The 21,721-nt window shown below is 45.8% G+C and overlaps 1 protein-coding gene across 1 annotated transcript in view; it reads left to right on the plus strand.

The window, feature by feature from the left end:
* Positions 1-21,721, plus strand: part of SPNS2 (SPNS lysolipid transporter 2, sphingosine-1-phosphate) — a 131,388-nt gene that overhangs the window by 91,518 nt on the left and 18,149 nt on the right. Inside the window, exons 4-9 of the mRNA XM_054394298.1 lie at positions 21-172; positions 5,885-5,951; positions 9,753-9,895; positions 11,039-11,191; positions 13,159-13,348; positions 19,863-19,928. Of these exons, the coding sequence (XP_054250273.1) occupies positions 21-172; positions 5,885-5,951; positions 9,753-9,895; positions 11,039-11,191; positions 13,159-13,348; positions 19,863-19,928 (771 nt within the window). The remainder of the gene's footprint in view (positions 1-20; positions 173-5,884; positions 5,952-9,752; positions 9,896-11,038; positions 11,192-13,158; positions 13,349-19,862; positions 19,929-21,721) is intronic.

Genomic DNA, 21,721 nt, shown 5'->3' on the forward strand with positions numbered 1-21,721 from the left:
TGTTTTATTTCTTTTCTCAGTATTTCTGGCTTCTGGTGCTCTCAAGAGGTTTGGTTGGCATCGGGGAAGCAAGCTACTCCACTATTGCACCAACCATCATAGGAGACCTTTTCACCAAAAACACCAGGACCCTGATGCTGTCTGTTTTCTACTTTGCAATTCCTCTTGGCAGGTAAGTAACAAAATGCTGCTTTCGTCTGGTTTTGGCTTTTCTCTTAGGATCACAGCATCATTTTGGTTAGAAAAGACCTTTAAGGTAGAGTCCAACTGTTAACCCAGCACTGCCATGTGTCACCACTAAATCATGTCCCTCACCACCACATCTAGAATCACAGAATCAGTCAGGGTTGGAAGAGACCACAAGGATCATCCAGTTCCAACCCCCCTGCCATGGGCAGGGACACCTCACACTAGATCAGGCTGGCCACAGTTTAAATCCCTTCAGGGATGGGGACCCTACCACTGCCCTGGGCAGCTTGTTCCAGGGTTTGACAACCCTTTTGGGGAAGAAATTGTTCCTAATGTCCAACCGAAACCAGCCCTGGCACAACTTGAGGCCATTTCCTATTGGCCTATCTCACAGTAAGCTCATGTATCTTCAGCTGCTGCTGATGATAATTCTGCCTCTGGTTGGAATGGCTTGGACAGGAAAATCCTGTGAGCAGTGACTAATTAGTTGCAGGAATTGGATTCTTTTTCTAGCCCTGTTACTGGTTCATGTTTCACTTTTGGGAATTAGTGGGAAGAATTTGGTTTTTTCGGTGTTGTTTGGTTTGGTTATTTTTACAGGAATGAAGTAGAAATTGAATCAAAATATTTTAGCTGGCTTTTTTTCTTCTTCTTTTTTAGCATTGTTAAATTCATAGAATCACAGAGTGGCTTAGGTTGGAAGGGACCTCAGAGATCCTCTACTCCACCCTCCCCACCACAGGCAGGGACACCTCTCAACTAGACTTGGCTGCTCAAGGCTTCATCCAACCTGGCCTTGAACACCCTCAGGGAGGAGGCATCCACAACCTCCCTGGGCAGCCTGTTCCACAGTTTTACCACCCTGGTACTGAAGATCTTTTTCCTAAGATCCAGTCTAACCCTGTTCTCCCTCAGCTTCAAAACATTCCCTCTTGTCCTGTCTCTAGACACTCTGAAGAGAAGCCCCTCTGCAGCCTTCTTGTAGGATCCCTTCAGGTACTGGAAGGCAGCTCTAAGGTGCCCCCAGAGTCTTCTCTAGGCTGAACACCCCCAGCTCCCTCAGCCTATCCTCATGGTAGAGGTGCTCCAGCCCTTGGATCATCTTTGTGGCCCTCCTCTGGACTCCCTCCAAGAGCTCTTTCAAAACTATGGGTTTGAATAATGTTATATTGGTTCTCTGAATCACTGCTTGCATTCCTGTGAGGTCTTCTTTAGGCAATGTCTTTCAGGTTACTGTGAAACTAAGATCTCTTAAGACACTGGGCTGAGTTTTCCAAAGCAAGCAAGCTGGCACTTCTGTGTGACAGGGTAGATGTCAAAGGTTTCAAGAGAAAAGTGCTACATGACATGCAGAGTTTGAAAACTTGACCTTAAGAAATATTTTTAGCTTGAACCCAAGTTCTGCCCAACCTTGAATTCAACCATTAGGGTTAGCAACGCACAGCTGAGCCAATCTTAGATGGCTTGGTGGCCACCACAGCAGTGGCCAGTCCCTTCTGGTGCTATTGCCACTGAAACAACAATTAGGAGAATCTTTGAAGCCTAGTGTAGCCAGCAAGGCTGAAGAGTGAAACTGTCACAACTGTTCACACTCAAGTCTTAAGGCAGAGCAGGGGAGGACAGCTCAGCCCAGAGATGCTTGATGAAAGCCAAGAGACAGATCTGGAGCAGTTATTTCCTCTGGCGCTTGCTTTCAGTTGAGTTCCCTCATCAGTCCAGTGCAGCATCTGAGAGTTGGGACAGGAGGGGAATCTGTGATTGTGAGGGGTTTTTTTAAATGATTTTTATTCTTTTTTTTTTTTAAATCACAGTTACCCTTCTGTTGTGAGGTGGTAGGCAGGGTGGCTTTGCATAGCTTTGCACATCGATTCTCAGAGCTGGGTAACATCCTGTGCAGAAGTGGTGCCCATGGGTTTGTTTCCAGCAGGGAAAGCACAGGCAGCAGTTTAATCCTCTCCAACTCAGGGTAAAACTTCTGGTTGATGATGGTGCGTTTTACAAGTTAGAGCACTCATCCTAAGATCAAACTCACACACATCCCTTTGCTCTTGAGAAAAGAGAGATAGCAAAGTCTTAACTGGTGAACAGAGTCCCAAGGGAGTCAAGGATGCCAGTTGTTTACAATGAGAATTCAGTGAACTGTGGCTAGCAAGGAATGACAAATATTCATCCTGTTTGGCCAGCAAGGGAAGGCTGAAGGGAGACCTTATTGTTCTCTACAACTACCTAAAAGGAGATTGGAATGAGATGTGGCTGTTGGTTTCTTCTCCCATGTAACTAGCAATAGGATGAGGGGAAATAGCCTCAAGTTGTGCCCAAGGGAGGTTTAGGTTGGATATTAGGAGCAATTTCTTCACTGCAAGAGTGGTCAGGCGTTGGGAGATTGCTGCCCAGGGAGGCAGTGGAGTCACCATCCCTGGAGGTGTTCCAAAGTCATGCAGGCATGGCACTTTGGGACATGATTTAGTGACATGGTTGATGATTGGACTCGATGACCTTAAAGGTCTCTTCCAACCATAACAGTTCTGTGATTCTGGGAGTGAATTATCTCAATAGCCAACAGATATGTGAACCCATGGTTTGGTTTGGGGGCTTGTCTGTGTAAGACTCCCCCAGATCTGGGGTGACTACAGATGACAACCTGCAAAACTGTGCAATAAAGATCTGTGAGGGCTGACAGCTGCCCCACAGTCATCCTGGCAGCTTTTAACCAAGGCAATCTCAGCCACAAATGCAGCAGTTCTGAGAAAGGGATTTCCAGTCCCTTCTGTTCCCTTGGAGAGATGCTTGGCTGTGTTCACCTTTACCTAGCAGCCTGTGAGCCACCTTTTGTCACCACAGTGCAATTCTTAGCATGTGGCTGAAGCTCCTGTAGCAACTTTACCTTCAGAAGAGATTTCCAAGATTCATGTCTGATGTTCTCCCATCAGGCTTGTCATCTTCTCCTTGATTTTCCTGACAAACTTGTGGAAAATGGTGTCTTCCTGGGTAATTAGAACTAAGAACTATAAAATTACAAGGCAAAAAAATGTAGTGATGGAATGTGGTGTGTCCTCAAAGGCCATTTCTTAACTGAGAGCTTGAATGTAAATTTGTGAAGTATTCCTATTAGTGCACAGAAAGGTCTGATGTGGAATTTAAATTGGGAAATAAATTCTTGTTGAGGCTTTGTTTCCATCCACTGTAAATTGAAAGGTCAGCCATAAATTTGAGACCAGTGTCCAAATTTCCATCATATTTGAGCATTTTTAGATCAACAGTGCTGGGAAGAGTTACGTATTAGCCACCATCTGCTTCACCTTCATGCCCTGTGTTTCTTCCTGCTGAAGAAGAGAGCCTAGGACACAAAATTGATTGTGTCTCCTTTTTATACTGTTTTAAGGACAGCCTGATTGTGGTAGTCTGCTAAAGCTCTGACTGATTCTCATAACAACCTGATTGTGTAGTCTGCTAAAGCTCTGACTGACTCTCATAACAACCTGATTGTGTAGTCTGCTAAAGCTCTGACTGACTCTCATCAAAACCTGACTGTGTAGTCTGCTAAAGCTCTGACTGACTCTCACAACAACCTAACTGTGTAGTCTGCCAAAGCTCTGACTGACTCTCATCAAAACCTGACTGTGTAGTCTGCCAAAGCTCTGACTGACTCTCATCAAAACCTGACTGTGTAGTCTGCCAAAGCTCTGACTGACTCTCATCAAAACCTGACTGTGTAGTCTGCCAAAGCTCCGACTGACTCTCATCAAAACCTGACTGTGTAGTCTGCCAAAGCTCCAACTGACTCTCACAACAACCTGACTGTGTAGTCTGCTAAAGCTCTGACTGACTCTCACAACAGCCTGACTGTGTAATCTGCTAAAGCTCTGACTGACTCTCATCAAAACCTGGACTGTGTAGTCTGCTAAAGCTCTGACTGACTCTCACAACAACCTGACTGTGTAATCTGCTAAAGCTCTGACTGACTCTCACAACAACCTGACTGTGTAGTCTGCCAAAGCTCTGACTGACTCTCATCAAAACCTGACTGTGTAGTCTGCCAAAGCTCTGACTGACTCTCATCAAAACCTGACTGTGTAGTCTGCCAAAGCTCTGACTGACTCTCATCAAAACCTGACTGTGTAGTCTGCCAAAGCTCCGACTGACTCTCACAACAGCCTGGCTGTGTAGTCTGCCAAAGCTCTGACTGACTCTCATCAAAACCTGACTGTGTAGTCTGCCAAAGCTCCGACTGACTCTCACAACAGCCTGGCTGTGTAGTCTGCCAAAGCTCTGACTGACTCTCATCAAAACCTGACTGTGTAGTCTGCCAAAGCTCTGACTGACTCTCATCAAAACCTGACTGTGTAGTCTGCCAAAGCTCTGACTGACTCTCATCAAAACCTGACTGTGTAGTCTGCCAAAGCTCTGACTGACTCTCATCAAAACCTGACTGTGTAGTCTGCCAAAGCTCTGACTGACTCTCATCAAAACCTGACTGTGTAGTCTGCTAAAGCTCTGACTGACTCTCATCAAAACCTGACTGTGTAGTCTGCCAAAGCTCCGACTGACTCTCACAACAGCCTGATTGTGTAGTCTGCCAGAGCTCCGACTGACTCTCATCAAAACCTGACTGTGTAGTCTGCCAAAGCTCTGACTGACTCTCATCAAAACCTGACTGTGTAGTCTGCCAAAGCTCTGACTGACTCTCATCAAAACCTGACTGTGTAGTCTGCCAGAGCTCCGACTGACTCTCATCAAAACCTGACTGTGTAGTCTGCTAAAGCTCTGACTGACTCTCATCAAAACCTGACTGTGTAGTCTGCTAAAGCTCTGACTGACCTCACAACAGCCTGACTGTGTAGTCTGCCAAAGCTCTGACTGACTCTCATCAAAACCTGACTGTGTAGTCTGCTAAAGCTCTGACTGACTCTCATCAAAACCTGACTGTGTAGTCTGCTAAAGCTCTGACTGACTCTCATCAAAACCTGACTGTGTAGTCTGCCAAAGCTCTGACTGACTCTCATCAAAACCTGACTGTGTAGTCTGCTAAAGCTCTGACTGACTCTCATCAAAACCTGACTGTGTAGTCTGCCAAAGCTCTGACTGACTCTCATCAAAACCTGACTGTGTAGTCTGCTAAAGCTCTGACTGACTCTCATCAAAACCTGACTGTGTAGTCTGCCAAAGCTCTGACTGACTCTCATCAAAACCTGACTGTGTAGTCTGCTAAAGCTCTGACTGACTCTCATCAAAACCTGACTGTGTAGTCTGCCAAAGCTCTGACTGACTCTCATCAAAACCTGACTGTGTAGTCTGCTAAAGCTCCGACTGACTCTCATCAAAACCTGACTGTGTAGTCTGCCAAAGCTCTGACTGACTCTCATCAAAACCTGACTGTGTAGTCTGCTAAAGCTCCGACTGACTCTCATCAAAACCTGACTGTGTAGTCTGCTAAAGCTCCGACTGACTCTCATCAAAACCTGACTGTGTAGTCTGCCAAAGCTCTGACTGACTCTCATCAAAACCTGACTGTGTAGTCTGCTAAAGCTCCGACTGACTCTCATCAAAACCTGACTGTGTAGTCTGCCAAAGCTCTGACTGACTCTCATCAAAACCTGACTGTGTAGTCTGCCAAAGCTCTGACTGACTCTCACAACAACCTGACTGTGTAGTCTGCCAAAGCTCTGACTGACTCTCATCTTTGTACTTCTTCCAGTGGCTTGGGATACATCACTGGGTCAAGCGTGAAGCAGGTCGCTGGAGATTGGCACTGGGCGTTGCGGGTAAGCCACTCCTAATAACATCTTAGTAAGAGTTGCAAGGGTTGATCAGTGCTGGGGAGAGTTCTATCACACAGCTCCTCAACCTGTTATTATACCTAGAAGGTGAAGGATTGGAAATTGCATCTAGGAATATTAAGTGGGTAGCAGATGCAGTCTCTAAGCAAACGGGAGTGGTATGTGGGGTTGGCTTGTTGTGCTTGGGTTTCTCCCTGCCTGGGAGCAAGAATTTTCCAATCACTTCATTATCAGTCCACCATGATTTCTTGATGAGGATGGGAAGACGAGCCATTGGCCTTAAATCAACTCCACAGTGCCCTGCTGTCAAGAAACTCCGAGAATGGCTTCCTGCTTTGAGGAAAAAACACTTTGTCCCAGTTTCCGCTTGTTTTTCTGCCCTGAGACAGTCGGTTTCCTTCTATTTTAACCTCTTGGGAGCCTGATAAATGTGTTGAAAAGATAATACACTCCAATCACAGAGGCACAAACAGATCCTGCACACAAAGATGTCTTGAAAGAGCTGAGAGGAAGTGGCCCAGCAGAACTGTTTTCTGACCTTTGGCAGGCTGGGTGGCATGAACCCCCATGAGGTTCATGCTCTGGCTCTGGCACTTCATGAAGACAATGATTCTCATAAAGCTCAGGCCAGCACCATTTTTAACAGCAGGTGATGAAATGCATGGATTCCCATCTCAAGCAAATCCACCCCTCTCTGACACAAGCCATCCTTCCTTGTCCACCAAGGGTAAACCAAGTCAGGAAAATCGCCGTGAGCAGGTCACCTGCAGCTGGGAGAGTGGAGAACCTTTTCCAGCTGTGGAAAGTCTTTTCCAGCTGTGGAATCATAGAATCAACCAGGTTGGAAGAGACCTCCAAGATCACCCAGTCCAACCTATCACCCAGCCCTGTCCAAGAGTCTCTTCCAGCTGTGGAGAGTCTCTTCCAGCTGTGGAATCATAGACCCAACCAGGTAGAAGAGACCTCCAAGATCACCCAGTCCAACCTATCACCCAGCCCTATCCAAGAGTCTCTTCCAGCTGTGGAAAGTCTTTTCCAGCTAAGGAATCATAGAATCAACCAGGTTGGAAGAGACCTCCAAGATCACCCAGTCCAACCTATCACCCAGCCCTGTCCAAGAGTCTCTTCCAGCTGTGGAGAGTCTCTTCCAGCTGTGGAATCATAGACCCAACCAGGTTAGAAGAGACCTCCAAGATCATCCAGTCCAACCTATCACCCAGCCCTATCCAAGAGTCTCTTCCAGCTGTGGAAAGTCTTTTCCAGCTGTGGAATCATAGAATCAACCAGGTTGGAAGAGACCTCCAAGATCACCTAGTCCAACCTATCACCCAGCCCTATCCAAGAGTCTCTTCCAGCTGTGGAAAGTCTTTTCCAGCTGTGGAATCATAGAATCAACCAGGTTGGAAGAGACCTCCAAGATCACCTAGTCCAACCTATCACCCAGCCCTGTCCAAGAGTCTCTTCCAGCTGTGGAGAGTCTCTTCCAGCTGTGGAATCATAGACCCAACCAGGTTAGAAGAGACCTCCAAGATCATCCAGTCCAACCTATCACCCAGCCCTATCCAAGAGTCTCTTCCAGCTGTGGAAAGTCTTTTCCAGCTGTGGAATCATAGAATCAACCAGGTTGGAAGAGACCTCCAAGATCACCTAGTCCAACCTATCACCCAGCCCTGTCCAAGAGTCTCTTCCAGCTGTGGAGAGTCTCTTCCAGCTGTGGAATCATAGACCCAACCAGGTTAGAAGAGACCTCCAAGATCATCCAGTCCAACCTATCACCCAGCCCTATCCAAGAGTCTCTTCCAGCTGTGGAAAGTCTTTTCCAGCTGTGGAATCATAGAATCAACCAGGTTGGAAGAGACCTCCAAGATCATCCAGTCCAACCTATCACCTAGCCCTATCCAAGAGTCTCTTCCAGCTGTGGAGAGCCTCTTCCAGCTGTGAACCTGGAATGAAAAGTTGATTAGTCCCATCTTCACACCAAGAGGATGGGCACCTCATTCAGCAGCAGAAATACTTTAAGGGTAAAAATAACTTCTGAGTAGACAGCAGCATAAGCAATACGAAACCCTAAAGCTGCTTCTCCTGCTGCTCAATGGGCTTTAATCAGGTTGATTCATTGGAGCACTCTTGTGTTTCTCTCTGTAAGACCCAAATGATTAATGTGTGCAAAGAGATCCTCACCAGCACCCTTCTCTTCAGATGAAATCTCCATAGTTATCCTGAGAAATCCAGGCTATTGCAAGCTTATACCTTTTATGGGATCATGATTTCCACTATGAGAGAGTGCTCCATGACTCCCTGCTCGTTCAGGATCGAGGGGAATCTGGCAAGCTGCAGGTTTCTATGATGGTTGCTTTGGACAGCATTGCTTAGCTTTTGTAGTTGTGATGGTTTGAAACTGTCTGCAAAGAAAGATTAAAAAAGACAGTTTCAAACCATCACAGTAGTCCAACAGCAGAGATCGAAAGCTTCCAGACATCAGCAATAAAGCAGCTTCTGTCCCTGTGGCAATCATTGTGCTCTTGAAAGATGTAAAAGATTTCCCCAGGTGATGCTTCCCTCTGTGCTCACCTGTGGTCTCCAAATCCAGGAGAGGTCAGGAATAATCTGTACTTCAGCGGGCACATTGGCAAGTGGCAGCTTTGTCTCTGGATCTCACAGCAATGTCAGTGTTTCACTGGAGCACTGCTGAGTATCAGTGGGTATTGTCCTGTTGGGGGGTTAAGCCTTTAGGAGGCTTCAATTATATGGCCCTTGACAATCTCAACATTATCTTTTTCTTTCTTTTTTTTTTTTTTTTTTTTTTTTTTTTAAACCAGTGATGTGTTTTGTGTTCAACTGTACTAAGAACACAGAGTCAGGCTGCATCTGTCCCTGGATGTAGCATTTTCCTGACTTTCCAGTTCTGAACTATTTTTGTCTTTCTTTCCCTAGAAGAATTCTGAGTCTGTCATCTTTGGTCATGAAACATTGCTCTCTGTGGAAAGGCCATTCTCAGGTTATTATTGGAAGCATAAGGGGTGTTTTGGAGCAGGAATTTATGTTTAAAATAGCCTGCATAGTGACAAAAATTGTTCCTATTTTCCTAACACAGCTATTTTCCATTCTGACAACGATGAAATTCCAGTGTCAAAACAGGAATCCTGGGTTTGTAGCTTGCAAAAACGCTGTGGGATCTTTGTGTTTTTATCTAGTGATTGGGAGGAAAGATTGGCAGCTGGGAAATCTAACCCTTGACTGCATCTTCCAGCCTGAATTTTCAATAGTTCGTGGTCTGCTGTAGCCTGAGGTAATCTGAAGAAGCTGCCTGAAAATGGGAAGCCGTTGTGGGTTAGCTGAAAGAGGGATGCATGTCAAGCAAGGATTTTCAATGCTCCAAACATCCAGAAATCTTTCCTCTGGCCTCACTGCCTTTAAAAACCTTCTGCATGCTTCCAGAAACTAGTTGGTCTCTCAGCCCAGCTGGGAATAGGTTTCCAAAGAGTTAAATGTCACCAAAGAACCAAATTTAGATGAATCTTGGAATTTTAGTAGCACCAAAGGAAAAAAGAAAAAAAAGACTGCTTCAGTGAGAGTATTCTCAAATCTGCATGCTTCCAGAATGAGATAAGAGTCCAGGGAATGACAGGGAGGAAGGAAGGAGCAGATGCCTCAGTGTGCTTACAGCTTCTGGCTAACTGCAAAGAATCAAGTTGCTGAAACTAAACTAATGTAATCTCCTCCTTCCTGAACGGTGTCAGCAAGCCCTGCTGACTCCTGTGCTAATTCCCTGGTCCTTTCTTGCAGGTATCTCCACTCCTGGGAATGATAACAGGGACACTCATCTTGATATTTGTACCTGCTGCTAAAAGAGGAAATGCTGAACAACTCGGGGCCCAGCTGAAGGCTCAGACCTCCTGGCTGAGAGACATGAAAGCACTGATTAGAAAGTAAGAGCACTCCAGCAAAAAGCATTCCCTGTCCCTAATGCTGGATTGGACATCCAGTGGCCTGTGCTCTTAGCACTGGGGGACTGGAAAGTGGCACCATGCAGGGAGCTGGGGGTAGCTTAGCTGATTCCCTTCCCTAAGGGAGCACAGACTATGTTTTCATGAGGTATCAACTGTAGTGGTGATGATGGCTTCCCACTTTTGCTTCCAAGACTGAGATCTAAGAGATCCCAATGCTTTGTTTGGCTCATACTTCAGACAAATCAAGGCTTTTGAAGTGTAGAAATTGCTGTATTCCTGTATTAATTGTTGTGCCACTCTTGTTCAGACACTTAGAGCCTTTTACTTCTGTGAAGGAGCTACTCTGCTGAGGGGAGAGTTAAATGGCAGAGCAATTTAAGAGTGGAAAACAGACCAACAGCTTGCACTGTAAGGCAGATTTAAATGTATTTGTTCATACAGCCAGGTGTGACTGAATGCACAAGCACTGAATGTGCTCGTGTGTAGACAAATGTGGAGGTGTGCAGGAAGGTTTGTGTGCTCACCAATGCTTTAAGCAGCTCTGTTTGCTTCCAGAGCACTGGCTGTGAATGTGCAACTACTTGCACTTGTGAGTTCAGTGTTGCATTGGAATTCTGAGGGGAAACTTCTGGTGTCCTTTGGTTTTGGAACTGCTGGCTTGAATGTCTCCCTGGTATTGTCACCCAGTATCAAAAGGCTATGAAAATTGATGGTGGTTTATAGAGAGGAATATTTATCAAGGTTTTCTGCGTTACTTATTTATCCAAGTAGTAATAGTGGCATGGGTGGGGAGGGAGAAGTGAAAGAGGTCATCCAGGTGAACAGGTGATTTAGTCTTAGTGACTAAATGGTGACAATGATCCCATGAAAAATGGTCTCTGTGCAGCACCTTTGGAGAGTTAAATTACTCTCAACAGAGCAGCACATACGAAAAAATATTCCATACTTCTTATTCTCCATTGCTTTGTGCCTTGTATTGTCTCTGTCCCTTGGCAAAGGGAGGTGACCAGTCTGGGAGAACACTCTGTTTTGTCACTGAAGCACTGCCTCCTGCCTGGGGCTGCTGCTTTCTGTCTTTTACCACTAAAGCTTCTCTTGGTTTCGCCTCTTGCACCTCCGCAGCCGCAGCTACGTATTCTCATCGTTGGCCACCTCAGCTGTCTCCTTTGCCACAGGGGCACTGGGCATGTGGATCCCTCTCTACCTTCACAGAGCACAGGTGGTGCAGAAGACAGCAGAAACCTGCAGCTCACAGCCCTGTGGCACGAAAGACAGGTGAGATTCAGACTCAGCTGCTTTAGAGATGGGGAGAAGGGAGTGTTGGCTTATTTAGCAGAGGAAACAGGCAGGTCCCACAGAGTCGTTACTAGAATGTCAGTAATTTCCTCCAGGCCTTTACAACAATGATAGGAAATGCTGGGATTTGTAAACGAGGTTTGATTTCTCTTCTTCATTGCATGAAGTCAAACCAAGGGAGAAGCGGTGACCTCAGCTCTGTCTTAGTTCCCAGGTTGTGGTGCAGAAGTAGAGACTTTTGTCTTTGCCTTGGAGGGTGTTTGGAGAGCTGAGAACATGGGGTTTGAAGCCCCATACTTAATCTGTGATAGCAGCAGAGTAAACTGACAGGTTGGGTAGCCACAGTGGTGGTTGTAATTCAAAGGTTGGACTGCTTCCCCTAAAGACTAACCATGAAGACTTCTGCTTCTGTGTGAGGGAGCAGCATGCTTCAGTGCTCTGTGTACTGCTGTGTGTGCTGAGTTTTTGGCTGAAGGATGGTGCAGAGATGTGGGGCTGGAGTGCCTGATGTTAGGCAGTGGTTTGGTTTTTCAGCCCCAGTTACAGAACATCACTTGCAGCACATAAGCTGTGAAAAGTACTTCATCATTTTGTGCTTCACCTGGGGGGGGGCACAAACCATAAAATGCTAAAAAACAAAAAAAGGCATTTCTCCAGGTGAATAAAAGATACAGAAAACTGCTGCTGCCTTTTTTTTTTTTTTCCCTTTTTTTTTTGTTTTCCTGTCAGCTCTTCTGCTTTTTTAGCTTGTGAGGGGGAGGCAAAAAAAAAAATAACATCAGGAAAACCTTCTTGCTGGAGCTGACACAATCCCATCTCAAGTAAACTACTTAGTGGTTTGGAGTGCCATCAACCAGGGCGCCCAGCAGGCAGTCTCAGGCTGTCCTGCAGAAAAGCAGGGAGCAGAAAATACAGCTCCACTCTGACTGCCCATCTGCTGTTTACAAAGAGAACTTTTCCACTCCTTGATGACACCTACGTTTTGAGCTGCCCTGGAGCTACTGTAATGTTGTTGCCAAAGATTCTGTAATCCAAGCCCTGAGCCTCTACAATGTATGGAGAATCTTAGGCAGCTCCTGGCTCTTTAAATTTAAATGAGCACATTTCAAATGTATAACCTCCCAGCAAAAGAAGGCTGCTTTGAAGTGGTCTGAAAGGGGTTAGGAAGTCAAAGTGTGCTTGGACCTCTCTGTATTTAGTCTTGTTAGGCTTCCTTTCCCTTCAGCTTCCTAGTGTTCTGTCTGTGATTTCCCCTTACCTGATCAATGTGCAGCTATTACTTAGCTGTGTGCATACACAAGCAGCTGTGCAATGCACCTTGGAGGAAGCTCATCCCCACGCAAAGCAGCAGCATGAGCCCTTTGCATCCCTTTGCATTTTGATCAGCACCTGTGTACCAGGCTGAATTTAGAATCATAGAATCAGTCAGGGTTGGAAGGGACCACAAGGATCAGCCAGTTCCAACCCCCCTGCCATGGGCAGGGACACCTCACACTACATCAGGCTGGCCAGAGCCTCATCCAGCCTGGCCTTAAACACCTCCAGGGATGGAACCTCAGCCACCTCCCTGTGCAACCCATTCCAGGCTCTCACCACTCTCATGGGGAAGAACTTCTTCCTCACGTCCAGTCTGAATCTCCCCACTTCCAGCTTTGTTCTATTCCCCCCTAGTCCTATCACTACCTGATAGCCTAAAAATTCCCTCAAATTTCCTACACTGTGTTTTCCCTAACTGCAGGGGAAGAGTGCTAAAAATCACAAAGCCCTCAGTGGGGAGGGGAGAGGGGGCACCTCCTTTGTTTTCTTTTAAAGCCAATGTGCAGGTTGCCAGTAGTCAGTTTACCCTAGCAATTTGTTCAAAGACTGTGCCCATTTTGTGGGGGGAAGGAAAACTCCAACAACTAAACCTGTCTCTTTGTTTGTTTGTTTGTTTTCCTTTTTAATAGCTTGATCTTTGGAGCAATCACCTGCTTCACTGGTTTCCTGGGTGTGATCACAGGGGCAGGGGCAACCAAATGGTGCCGGTCGAAAACCCAGCGAGCTGATCCTCTTGTCTGTGCTGTTGGCATGCTGGGATCAGCCATCTTCATCTGTCTGATCTTCGTGGCTGCCAAGAGCAGCATCGTGGGAGCCTATGTAAGTAATAAATCCTTTGCATCTGTGTGGTAGTGCTAGGCTATGCCTTTAAATTTTTTTCCCCACATCTCGACCAGAAAGCAGTAGAATGGAAATAAATCACTCTTGGGTGTCAAAAGGAAAATAAGGATTGGAGGGATAGCTACCATGAGATTTGGTTCCCAAAACAATCTCTCTCTCTCCTTGTTTCCTTGGGCTGAGAGATACTAACTGGCCTCTGCTTGACCTTGGTTGCATTGTTTTGCCTGGTATTAACTTCTCTGCTTCTGTCTCTTGTCCCTTGTGTACAATGGAGTAGGGGAGGAGGCAGGGAAGGGAGAAGCTATTAGCTTCCCCTGGTCTTTGACCAGGGGTGTCCTTGTGCTGTTTATTAATTGCAAATAGCTGTAAATATTGTAATTCCTGTGTATTTTGTGCATATTCATTGCATTCCATTGTAGATTGTAGTTTTGCTTGTGAATACAGCTTTCATTTGCTTCCAACTGAGCTGGTCTGGCAAACTTAATGTTGGGAGGAAATCTTCAACCCACCACAGTACCCCAGTCTCACTCTTACTCTCCCTGCTAAACTCCTCAGAAGGCTCTCTGTGTTGTTCCCTGCTCAAAGGAAGCTTTGAGATGCTGGGTTTGCTTTTCCCCTTCGGAATGTCCTTCGTTTTTGGCACAATCTAGATGTGCCTGGAAGGGATAATGATGTCTCAGCTGCTTATCCCCACTCACTAAACTGTCATCAGAACTCAGAGCTGGTGATGTAGTGCATGCATGGAAACCCACAGCTCCCTTCCTTCCACTTGCTCTGTCTGTGCCTCTATCCATACCTCTATTCTCTTGCCTAATACTTTGGTATTGGAAAATTGGCCACTTCCCATGCAATAAGGGTGTTGGAGCTGCAGTGATACCAAATCATAATTACATAACAATTTGTCTGTGGGCGTGCTTTTGGCTACCTTTAAGTACCATTCATACATAGGTAGCTTGCTGCAGACCAGTATTAATTATCAGGTAATTGCAATTTGTTGTTATCTGTATTGCCTAAAATCCCAGTCATAGCCCAGGAACCCACAGTGCTTGGTGCTGCTCAAATGGAGATTAAAAGATGGTCCCTGAGTGCTTGTAATCAAGGTATCAGATAGATCCAAATAGACTGAAGGGAGAAGGAAAAACTCAAGTATGATAATCCAGCCTCAGGCTAGAATCTTGCTTCCAGCAGAGAGCAAAAATCCAGTACACTGAAGAGGTCCCAGGTTCCCTTTCAGTGTAATAGAGAGAAGCCTAGGACCTGGGAGAAGTTTTTGCAGGCAAAGCATGAGATGGTTGGAGTTGGACCACTTAGATAGGAAGGGCTTAAAATCTGGGAAAAGTGCAGTAAAATTTCTGGGTGGCTTTTCTCATTTCTGATAGCTTCCTTGGTGGTTGTGTCCTGGCTGTCATCCTGAACCAGCATCCTTGAGTTCTGTATGACTGTGAGAGGCAAGAGCAATGTTCTGGGCTGTGCCCCAGTATGGTGGCACTTGCAGACCTCCTATACTGTGACTGTTCTTAGACTTCTGTCATTGATCAGAGCATGCTAAAATGGAAGGGTTAGTGGTTCTGGACTCCTCACTGGCTCAAAGCATTAAAATTCTCTTTTCCAGGCATTTAGATGAGTCCCCATGAGATGGTGTTCTCTCACCATTGAGCTGTGGTGGCCACCAGATCACTGTCTGCCTCCCTGCTCTAGTCAGCAGCCAGGAGATTTTACTGTCAACTGATACTGGCATCAGCTTAAATGAAGTGTTCAGCACTCCAGCAAGGATCATCAGAGCCTTTGCTTTTTAATTTCTTGGGTTTGGGGGGGGTTGGATTTTTTTTCTGGAGAAGATCTGCATTTCCATTAGCCTGATCAGCTGTCCCTCACGGGCTGTCAGCTCCCTGCTCTCTTCCTCCCCTGAACAGAGGTACTTTTCCTCCCTTGCTCAGTCCTGTCTTGCAGATGGATTTGGTCCCTGAGGGCAGCTGCTGTTCCAGTTCTGTAGCAGCCACTCCTACCTGGAGCAGGTAGACAGACTTCTTTTTTCCATCCAATCTGTTCATACTAATCCAGTAAATGATTGCAGTGGCAGAAGTGGCTGGAAAGGTGGAATAAAGCAGCATTCCTATCACCTAGCTGCCCAGACACTTGTCTGTCTGTCTTATGCTCTTTCAACTGACTCTACAGTCCAGACAGTTCTTGTTCTGTTTCCCTTGCAGCCTGTGGATTTGTGTGTTCTAGTCCAGCTCCTTAAAACAGCAATTTACATATCTTTAGGTCCCATTCTTCCTGAATTTCCTCTTTGAAATGTTTGGTTTCAAACCTGTCTCTTGAAACCCATTAGCTGCACGGCATCATCACATTGCTCTGCTCAGACATTGCAGCAGCAGATTTTGCACTGGTTTAAATCTCCAGATGACTGGAGAGAGATGCTTTGCTTTGCCTTCCTTTTGACACTGTTCCAAGTTCCTGTTGTACCTCAATTTCAACATCTCTATCAGTTCCTCAAAGACATTTTATGGTCTTGCAGGGACAGCGAGTCCCAGGGTGAAACATTGCCACAGAGCTTTTACAGCATCTCTGTCTCAGCCCCAGGGACCTTCTGCTGACACAGTGGTGGTGATTTACCTGTTTCTGAGGCATCAGTGTTGCCCAGCACTGAGATGGAGTTAGACTTGCTTCAAATTCAAGAGTACTCCTGGGAGTCTTACCCAACATTTCAGAGATAAATGCAAATAATGAAGATGCAGACAGATAGCAGGCCCTGGAACAGGCTGCTCAGGGAGGTGGTGGAGTCACTGTCCCTGGAGGTGTTGAAGCCACGTGTGGACATGGCTCTTGGGGACATGGTTTAATGACCATGGTGGTGTTAGGTCAATGGTTGGACTCAATCAAGAGGTCTTTTCTGTCTGAAACAATGATATGCACTTTGCAGACAGCCATGGAGTGGTTTACACTCTGCTTGGATTTTGCTGTGAGAGATGCCCAGGGAGGTGGTGGAGTCCCTGTCCCCAGAGGTGTCCAAAAAAAAACTTGGATGTGGCACTTGGAGCCAGGGTTTAGTTGTCAGGAGGTGTTAGGTATTAGGTAAGAGGTTTGATGATCTCTGAGGTCTTTTCCAAACTGGTTGATTCTATGATTCTGTGACCATTCTGAAACTTACTCTATTTATCCTTTTGAGTATGCTAACTGATCCCATAAAGAAACCCACTGGAGGTTTGGGCATACCTCCTATCAGCTCACCACAGATGAGCAACTGAACAGCAAATGAAGATGATGAGATACCATACAGCACAGCTGGGTTCTGAAGAAGATGGATGTATAGAGCTGAAATCTCAGTGTAAAATGGGGCTTCAAGAAGTGTGTGAGGAGTCAAAACTGTGACAGTCTCAGGAGCTACTGATCTGTTCTGGAGGTTGCCCTATTTGCAGTAAGCATCCCTAGAGTCTCTCTCCAGCAAAAATGCCACATATCCTCATCTGCCCTCTGCAGTGGATGAACTGATTTTCATAAATCCCCATCAGCAGCTGAGGGACAGACTTGTTTTAATGTCACTGTCTTTTGTCCTACTTTTTGATCTTCCTCCTGTTCCTCTTTCACCAGTATCCAGATACTAAACAAGTGTTGCATGGAAAACATGTCAGGTGAAATTCCAAATTGTTCCGACTGAACAATTCCCAACTGCTGCAGCCTGCAGCATGCCAGTGATGAATTTACAGGACTTGTGCTGAATTCCTGCAGAAGGGGGCAAGTCTTACTTGCTGTGTGCAACAATTCATCTGCTACGTGTACATAATTCATACAACCTGAAGGCAAGCAGTTGTTTGTCTCTCATGAGCAGGCAGGGCATGGTGATGCTGCATTCAGAAGGGTGAGTCCATCTTTCCTAAGCTCAGTCTTATCTGTCCAGCCACAGAACCCCAGTAGCAGCATCTGCAAAGCTCTAGCAGGAAAGATTTCAGAGCAGATCCTATGAGCCCACCTGTGGCTCTCCCATGCCTTTACTACATGACACATGGCTTCAGCTCCTGTCAGCACCTTGGTTTATTTGGTCTGTGTGTTTCTGAGCTTGGCAGTTGAGATTTCCAGAACTGGGATTGTTTAATCTGGAGAAGAGGAGGCTGATTGGAGGGGTCATTGCTCTCTTACAAGTACCTGAAAGGAGGTTGGAGCGAGGTGGGGATTGGTCTCTTCTCCCAGTAATAAGTGACAGAAGAAGAGGAAATGGCCTCAGATTGTGCCAGGGGAGGTTTAGGTTGGGTATTAGAAAAATATTTCTTTCCTGAAAGAGCGGTCAGGCATTGAAACAGGCTGCCCATCACCATCCCTGGAGGTGTTCAAAAAACTTGTAGACATGGCACTGTGACATGTGGCCATGGTGGTGTTAGGTCAGTGGTTGGACTGGATGATCTTAGAGGTCTTTGCCAACCAAAACAATTCTGTGTCCAGACCAGTGGACAGCGAGAAACGGGAAAGAAGAGATTTGCTTGGTGAGCAGCTGGGCTGCAAGGACTGGTTCAGACACCATCACAGATCCAGTCACAAAAAGGAGGGATGGGGAGGGAGAATGTGTGGGAAACAAAGACAATTTTAGAAAGGAAGCTTTCTGTAGGTCAGTGTGTAAGGCTTGCTAAATAAAGCAAAACTATTCCTGGCAGGCTTAGATGGTCTGGGAGGGTTTAGGCAATCCCATCTGGTGTGTGGGGAGGAGAGTGGTGGTGGTCACCATCATGCCATAGCTGTGGAGCGTGCAGTGCCAGGGACCAGGGCAGCTATTGTGGCTGTCAGAGTGACAAAGCTCCCAAGCCCACCACAAAAGGACATCCCTCTGAATGTTTTCTCAGAGCCAAGTGTACTGTGTCTCTCTTGCCAGCTGTGTTTTATTAATGAATTGTAGCCTATTCAGCATAACAAAAACTGAGCACAGGGCAATTAAAAGAGGAATCTTCAATTACCAGGACCCAAATCTCCAGGGCTGTTATCCCCAGCTACCAAGAGGGATTCCAGGAGTAATGTTTTCTCTTTAGATGCCACAGAAAGAAATGGGTTAGCTGGGCAAAAAGCAGCCTTTTGGGGGAGATGAAATGAGTTTTGCTTGGCTCCTTCTTGGTGGAGAATGGGGGAGCTGGCTTTTACAAGTCTGGTTATGTAACATTTCATCTGTTCTCTGCTCTTCATAACACACAGAGGAAGAGAGAAATATATGTGGAAGGTTTTCTTTCCTTGTTTTGGTTGTTTTTTTTTTTGATCCCATTGCACCTATGTTTCTTTGCTAAATTGTTAACATGCAGTATAAAAGCAAAAGGCTCACAACTGAAATATGAGTGAAAAGCTTTTTGATGGAGGCAGTGTCACTTCTGAGGCTGTGTCACCTGCTCCATCTGACCCAGATCAATGAACATTTAATGATGAGGCCAGGTTAAAGCTCTTAATCCATTTGATCATTTCCAGTCCTTCAACTGCTATAACTGTAGAACCATTTAGTGAACTGAACCAGAGAACTGATTTAGGTTAAAGGATAAGCAAAACCAGCCCTGCTTTCCCCTGCTTCTCCTCAACAAAAGATTCCTCTGCCCCATCTCAGTTTCCAGCTCTGATTTCCTGCTTGGCCCCATTGGTACCAGCACGACTGAGAGGGCTGTATGAGATTCAGACTCAGTGTGGCCCTGGGCAGCCTGATCTAGTTGGAGGTGTCCTGGCTTAGTGCAGGGGAGTTGGACAAGATGACCTGTGAGGGTCCCTTCCCACCCAGTGCAATCTGTGCAAGTGTGAGCTGGGAGGAAGAAAGGAAGGAAGGAGCCCTAGAGGCAGAAAGGGTATGTGGTGGCTGCTCATACCACACCACCACACAAAGCAGCTCTCATCCCACTACATACAGAGGGCTTTTGAGATACCTTGTTGATGGTCCCCACAGTCAGCAGCTGTATTTCAGTGTTGCAAATCCCACACTTAAGCCCTGTGGTGGCTTATATCCATAGATATCACCAGTGCAGTGCTTGTCACAGTGCCTACACCCGTGTCCCCCTCAAAAAGCACAGCACTGTGCTCTCAGGGGAGGGAAGGGAAGGGATCTTGAGGCAGAGAACCTCATTTGGCTTACTACAAAGCGAGCTTAACACATCACTTGATTCCTAGTGCTGAGAAGGACTCTGTCTGGGGGATTTGTGGCTGCCTCACCTTTTCTAACCAACTTTTTGGAACGAAATGATGCAAGTATGGGAGCCTAGGGCTGTCTCTTCGTGCTGGCTTTTCATATTCCTCTGTAACCAAAAGTGACTTTTATTTATCAGCTCTATAGACCATAAGCATTTACACTAACAAAGTTGCAGGCCAACCCTCTAGAGCTCTACTACAAGTCTGTCATTTTCTGATATTCAGGATAAACCACAGCATTGTGCAGGTTTGAAGCAAACGAGCAGCAAAAGAAAGTTGGTGGCAGGTTCCTTTCCCCTACGAATGTCAAGTGAATAAACCTTCTCCTTTTTGTGTGTTTTTGTCACCACAGATTTGCATTTTTATTGGAGAAACTCTTCTGTTTTCAAACTGGGCTATCACAGCAGACATACTGATGGTGAGTGGACTTTGGAACAACATCTTTATCTTCTGGGGGCCAGAGCAGTTTGTCAGCTTGCAAAAACAACCTAAGCTCACAATTTCTTCCAAATCCCTAGCCCCTGCTTCAGCCTTTTTTTTTTTTTCCTTTCTGGCAATTTGTTTTGCTTCATTTTTTTTTTGGTGGTTTTGGGCTTTTTGTTGTTTGGTTGTTTTTTGGTTTTTTTTTTTTCACTTGCTGAAATGGAAAGCGGAATAGAGAGGAAGACAAAAAAAAGATTCTTTACATCCTTTGTTCTGAGCACAAGGGAGAGGAGATGTCCAGAAAGGATGGCAGCACTGAATTCAAATGGGTTTGAATTAAAATTAGAATAGCATTCAGATGTGGGGGCACAAAACTGCACATGCAGAGAAATCAGGCAGCATTTCCTAACAGTCAGCACTTTAGTGGATTTTGTTATCAATAACTCTGGCTTTGTTCTGCAATAGGAAATCCTTCCCTCCCTCCCTGCTCTGGCCACAAAGGCAACCATCCACCTCTCTCTTTGGCTTAACTCCAGCAAACCTACCATTCAACACATACACAATAGAAACTACCTCTGGGAGAGGAGAGAGGAAAAGAAAGTCTAAAGAATTTTTGGAATGTGTCCACCTTGCCCAAGAGGAAACTGTTGGGGACTTTTCACCTCATGTCCTTCATTTGCCATTCTTTTTCCACCACAGAACTTTTAAAGTCTTTAAAACCAGCAAGGTGACCTCAGCAGCCAAATTTTCAGGTGAAAGAGTCTGGAGGTTTCTCAAGGAGCTTTGCATGTTTTCTAGATGCTTCCACCACAGCATATAAAACTTACTGCATCTTGAAATCCCATTGTGAGGGAGGTTACTTGTTGCTTATTGTGTGAAAAAGAAAGAAACTAGGGCAGAGAACCATTACAGGACTTGCCTGAGGTCTTTTGGCAGCTCGTTGACAGCACTAAAAATATAAAATCAAGTCTGGCATCAATAGAAAACTCCCTTGACTTGTATTTGTTGCCTATGCAAACATCAACAAGAGCACAATCCAGCTCTGTACTCCTAGATGGGAAGATAATGGTGTTGATGTATTGATTAAGTAAAGAGCTTCAAGCTTCTGCTTTAAGTTCTGTTTATGGTTGTCAGTTCAAGGATGTGTTTATATTTTAAGGTAGCAGACTGTAGGTGCCATAATTGCCTTGCTTGATGAACTTTCCACCTTTAAGTCATTTGTACAGAGAACACTTGGGGAGGTGGGGGTGGTTAACTCCACTTCTCTCAGATGAGACTAAAGCCCAGATAAGCAAAGGTTAGCAGTGTAGCTGAGTAGCATTAGATAACTTTTAATGGTAGGAGGTTCATTCCTCCTACCAGTTCAGCTTTAGTGTGGCAGAGCTCTGCCTGGGCTGCACAGGTGGTTCCTTTGTACTTACAGGGGGGCTGCAGCTTGTGCTGAGTTGAGGGCTGCTGGGGCCATTCATTAAGTTGTATCTCAGCACTTTGATGTGTTGAGGAAGAAATCAGAGCACTGTACTTGTAGCTGCTCCTTACTGCCTCCTGCCAGAGATCCCTTTGCTTCTGACTTGGGCTGTGATGTTCTCAGGGGTGCTCCCAACTCTCTGGTCAGAATTAGCTGATGGACTGAAATAGCAAATCTTTTATATCTTCCCTGGCATTGGCTGGAATGAGCATGGGCTTGGCCATGAAGCACATCTGCAACCCTCCAACAGTCAGTCTCAAAGAGCACCTGAGGTAGCCAGCTCTGCTGCCAAAACAGCACAGCTGGACAGAGGGTGCCTG

The sequence above is a fragment of the Indicator indicator genome, chromosome 30 (genome assembly GCF_027791375.1).
Source record: "Indicator indicator isolate 239-I01 chromosome 30, UM_Iind_1.1, whole genome shotgun sequence".
NCBI classification, from domain to species: Eukaryota; Metazoa; Chordata; class Aves; order Piciformes; family Indicatoridae; genus Indicator; species Indicator indicator.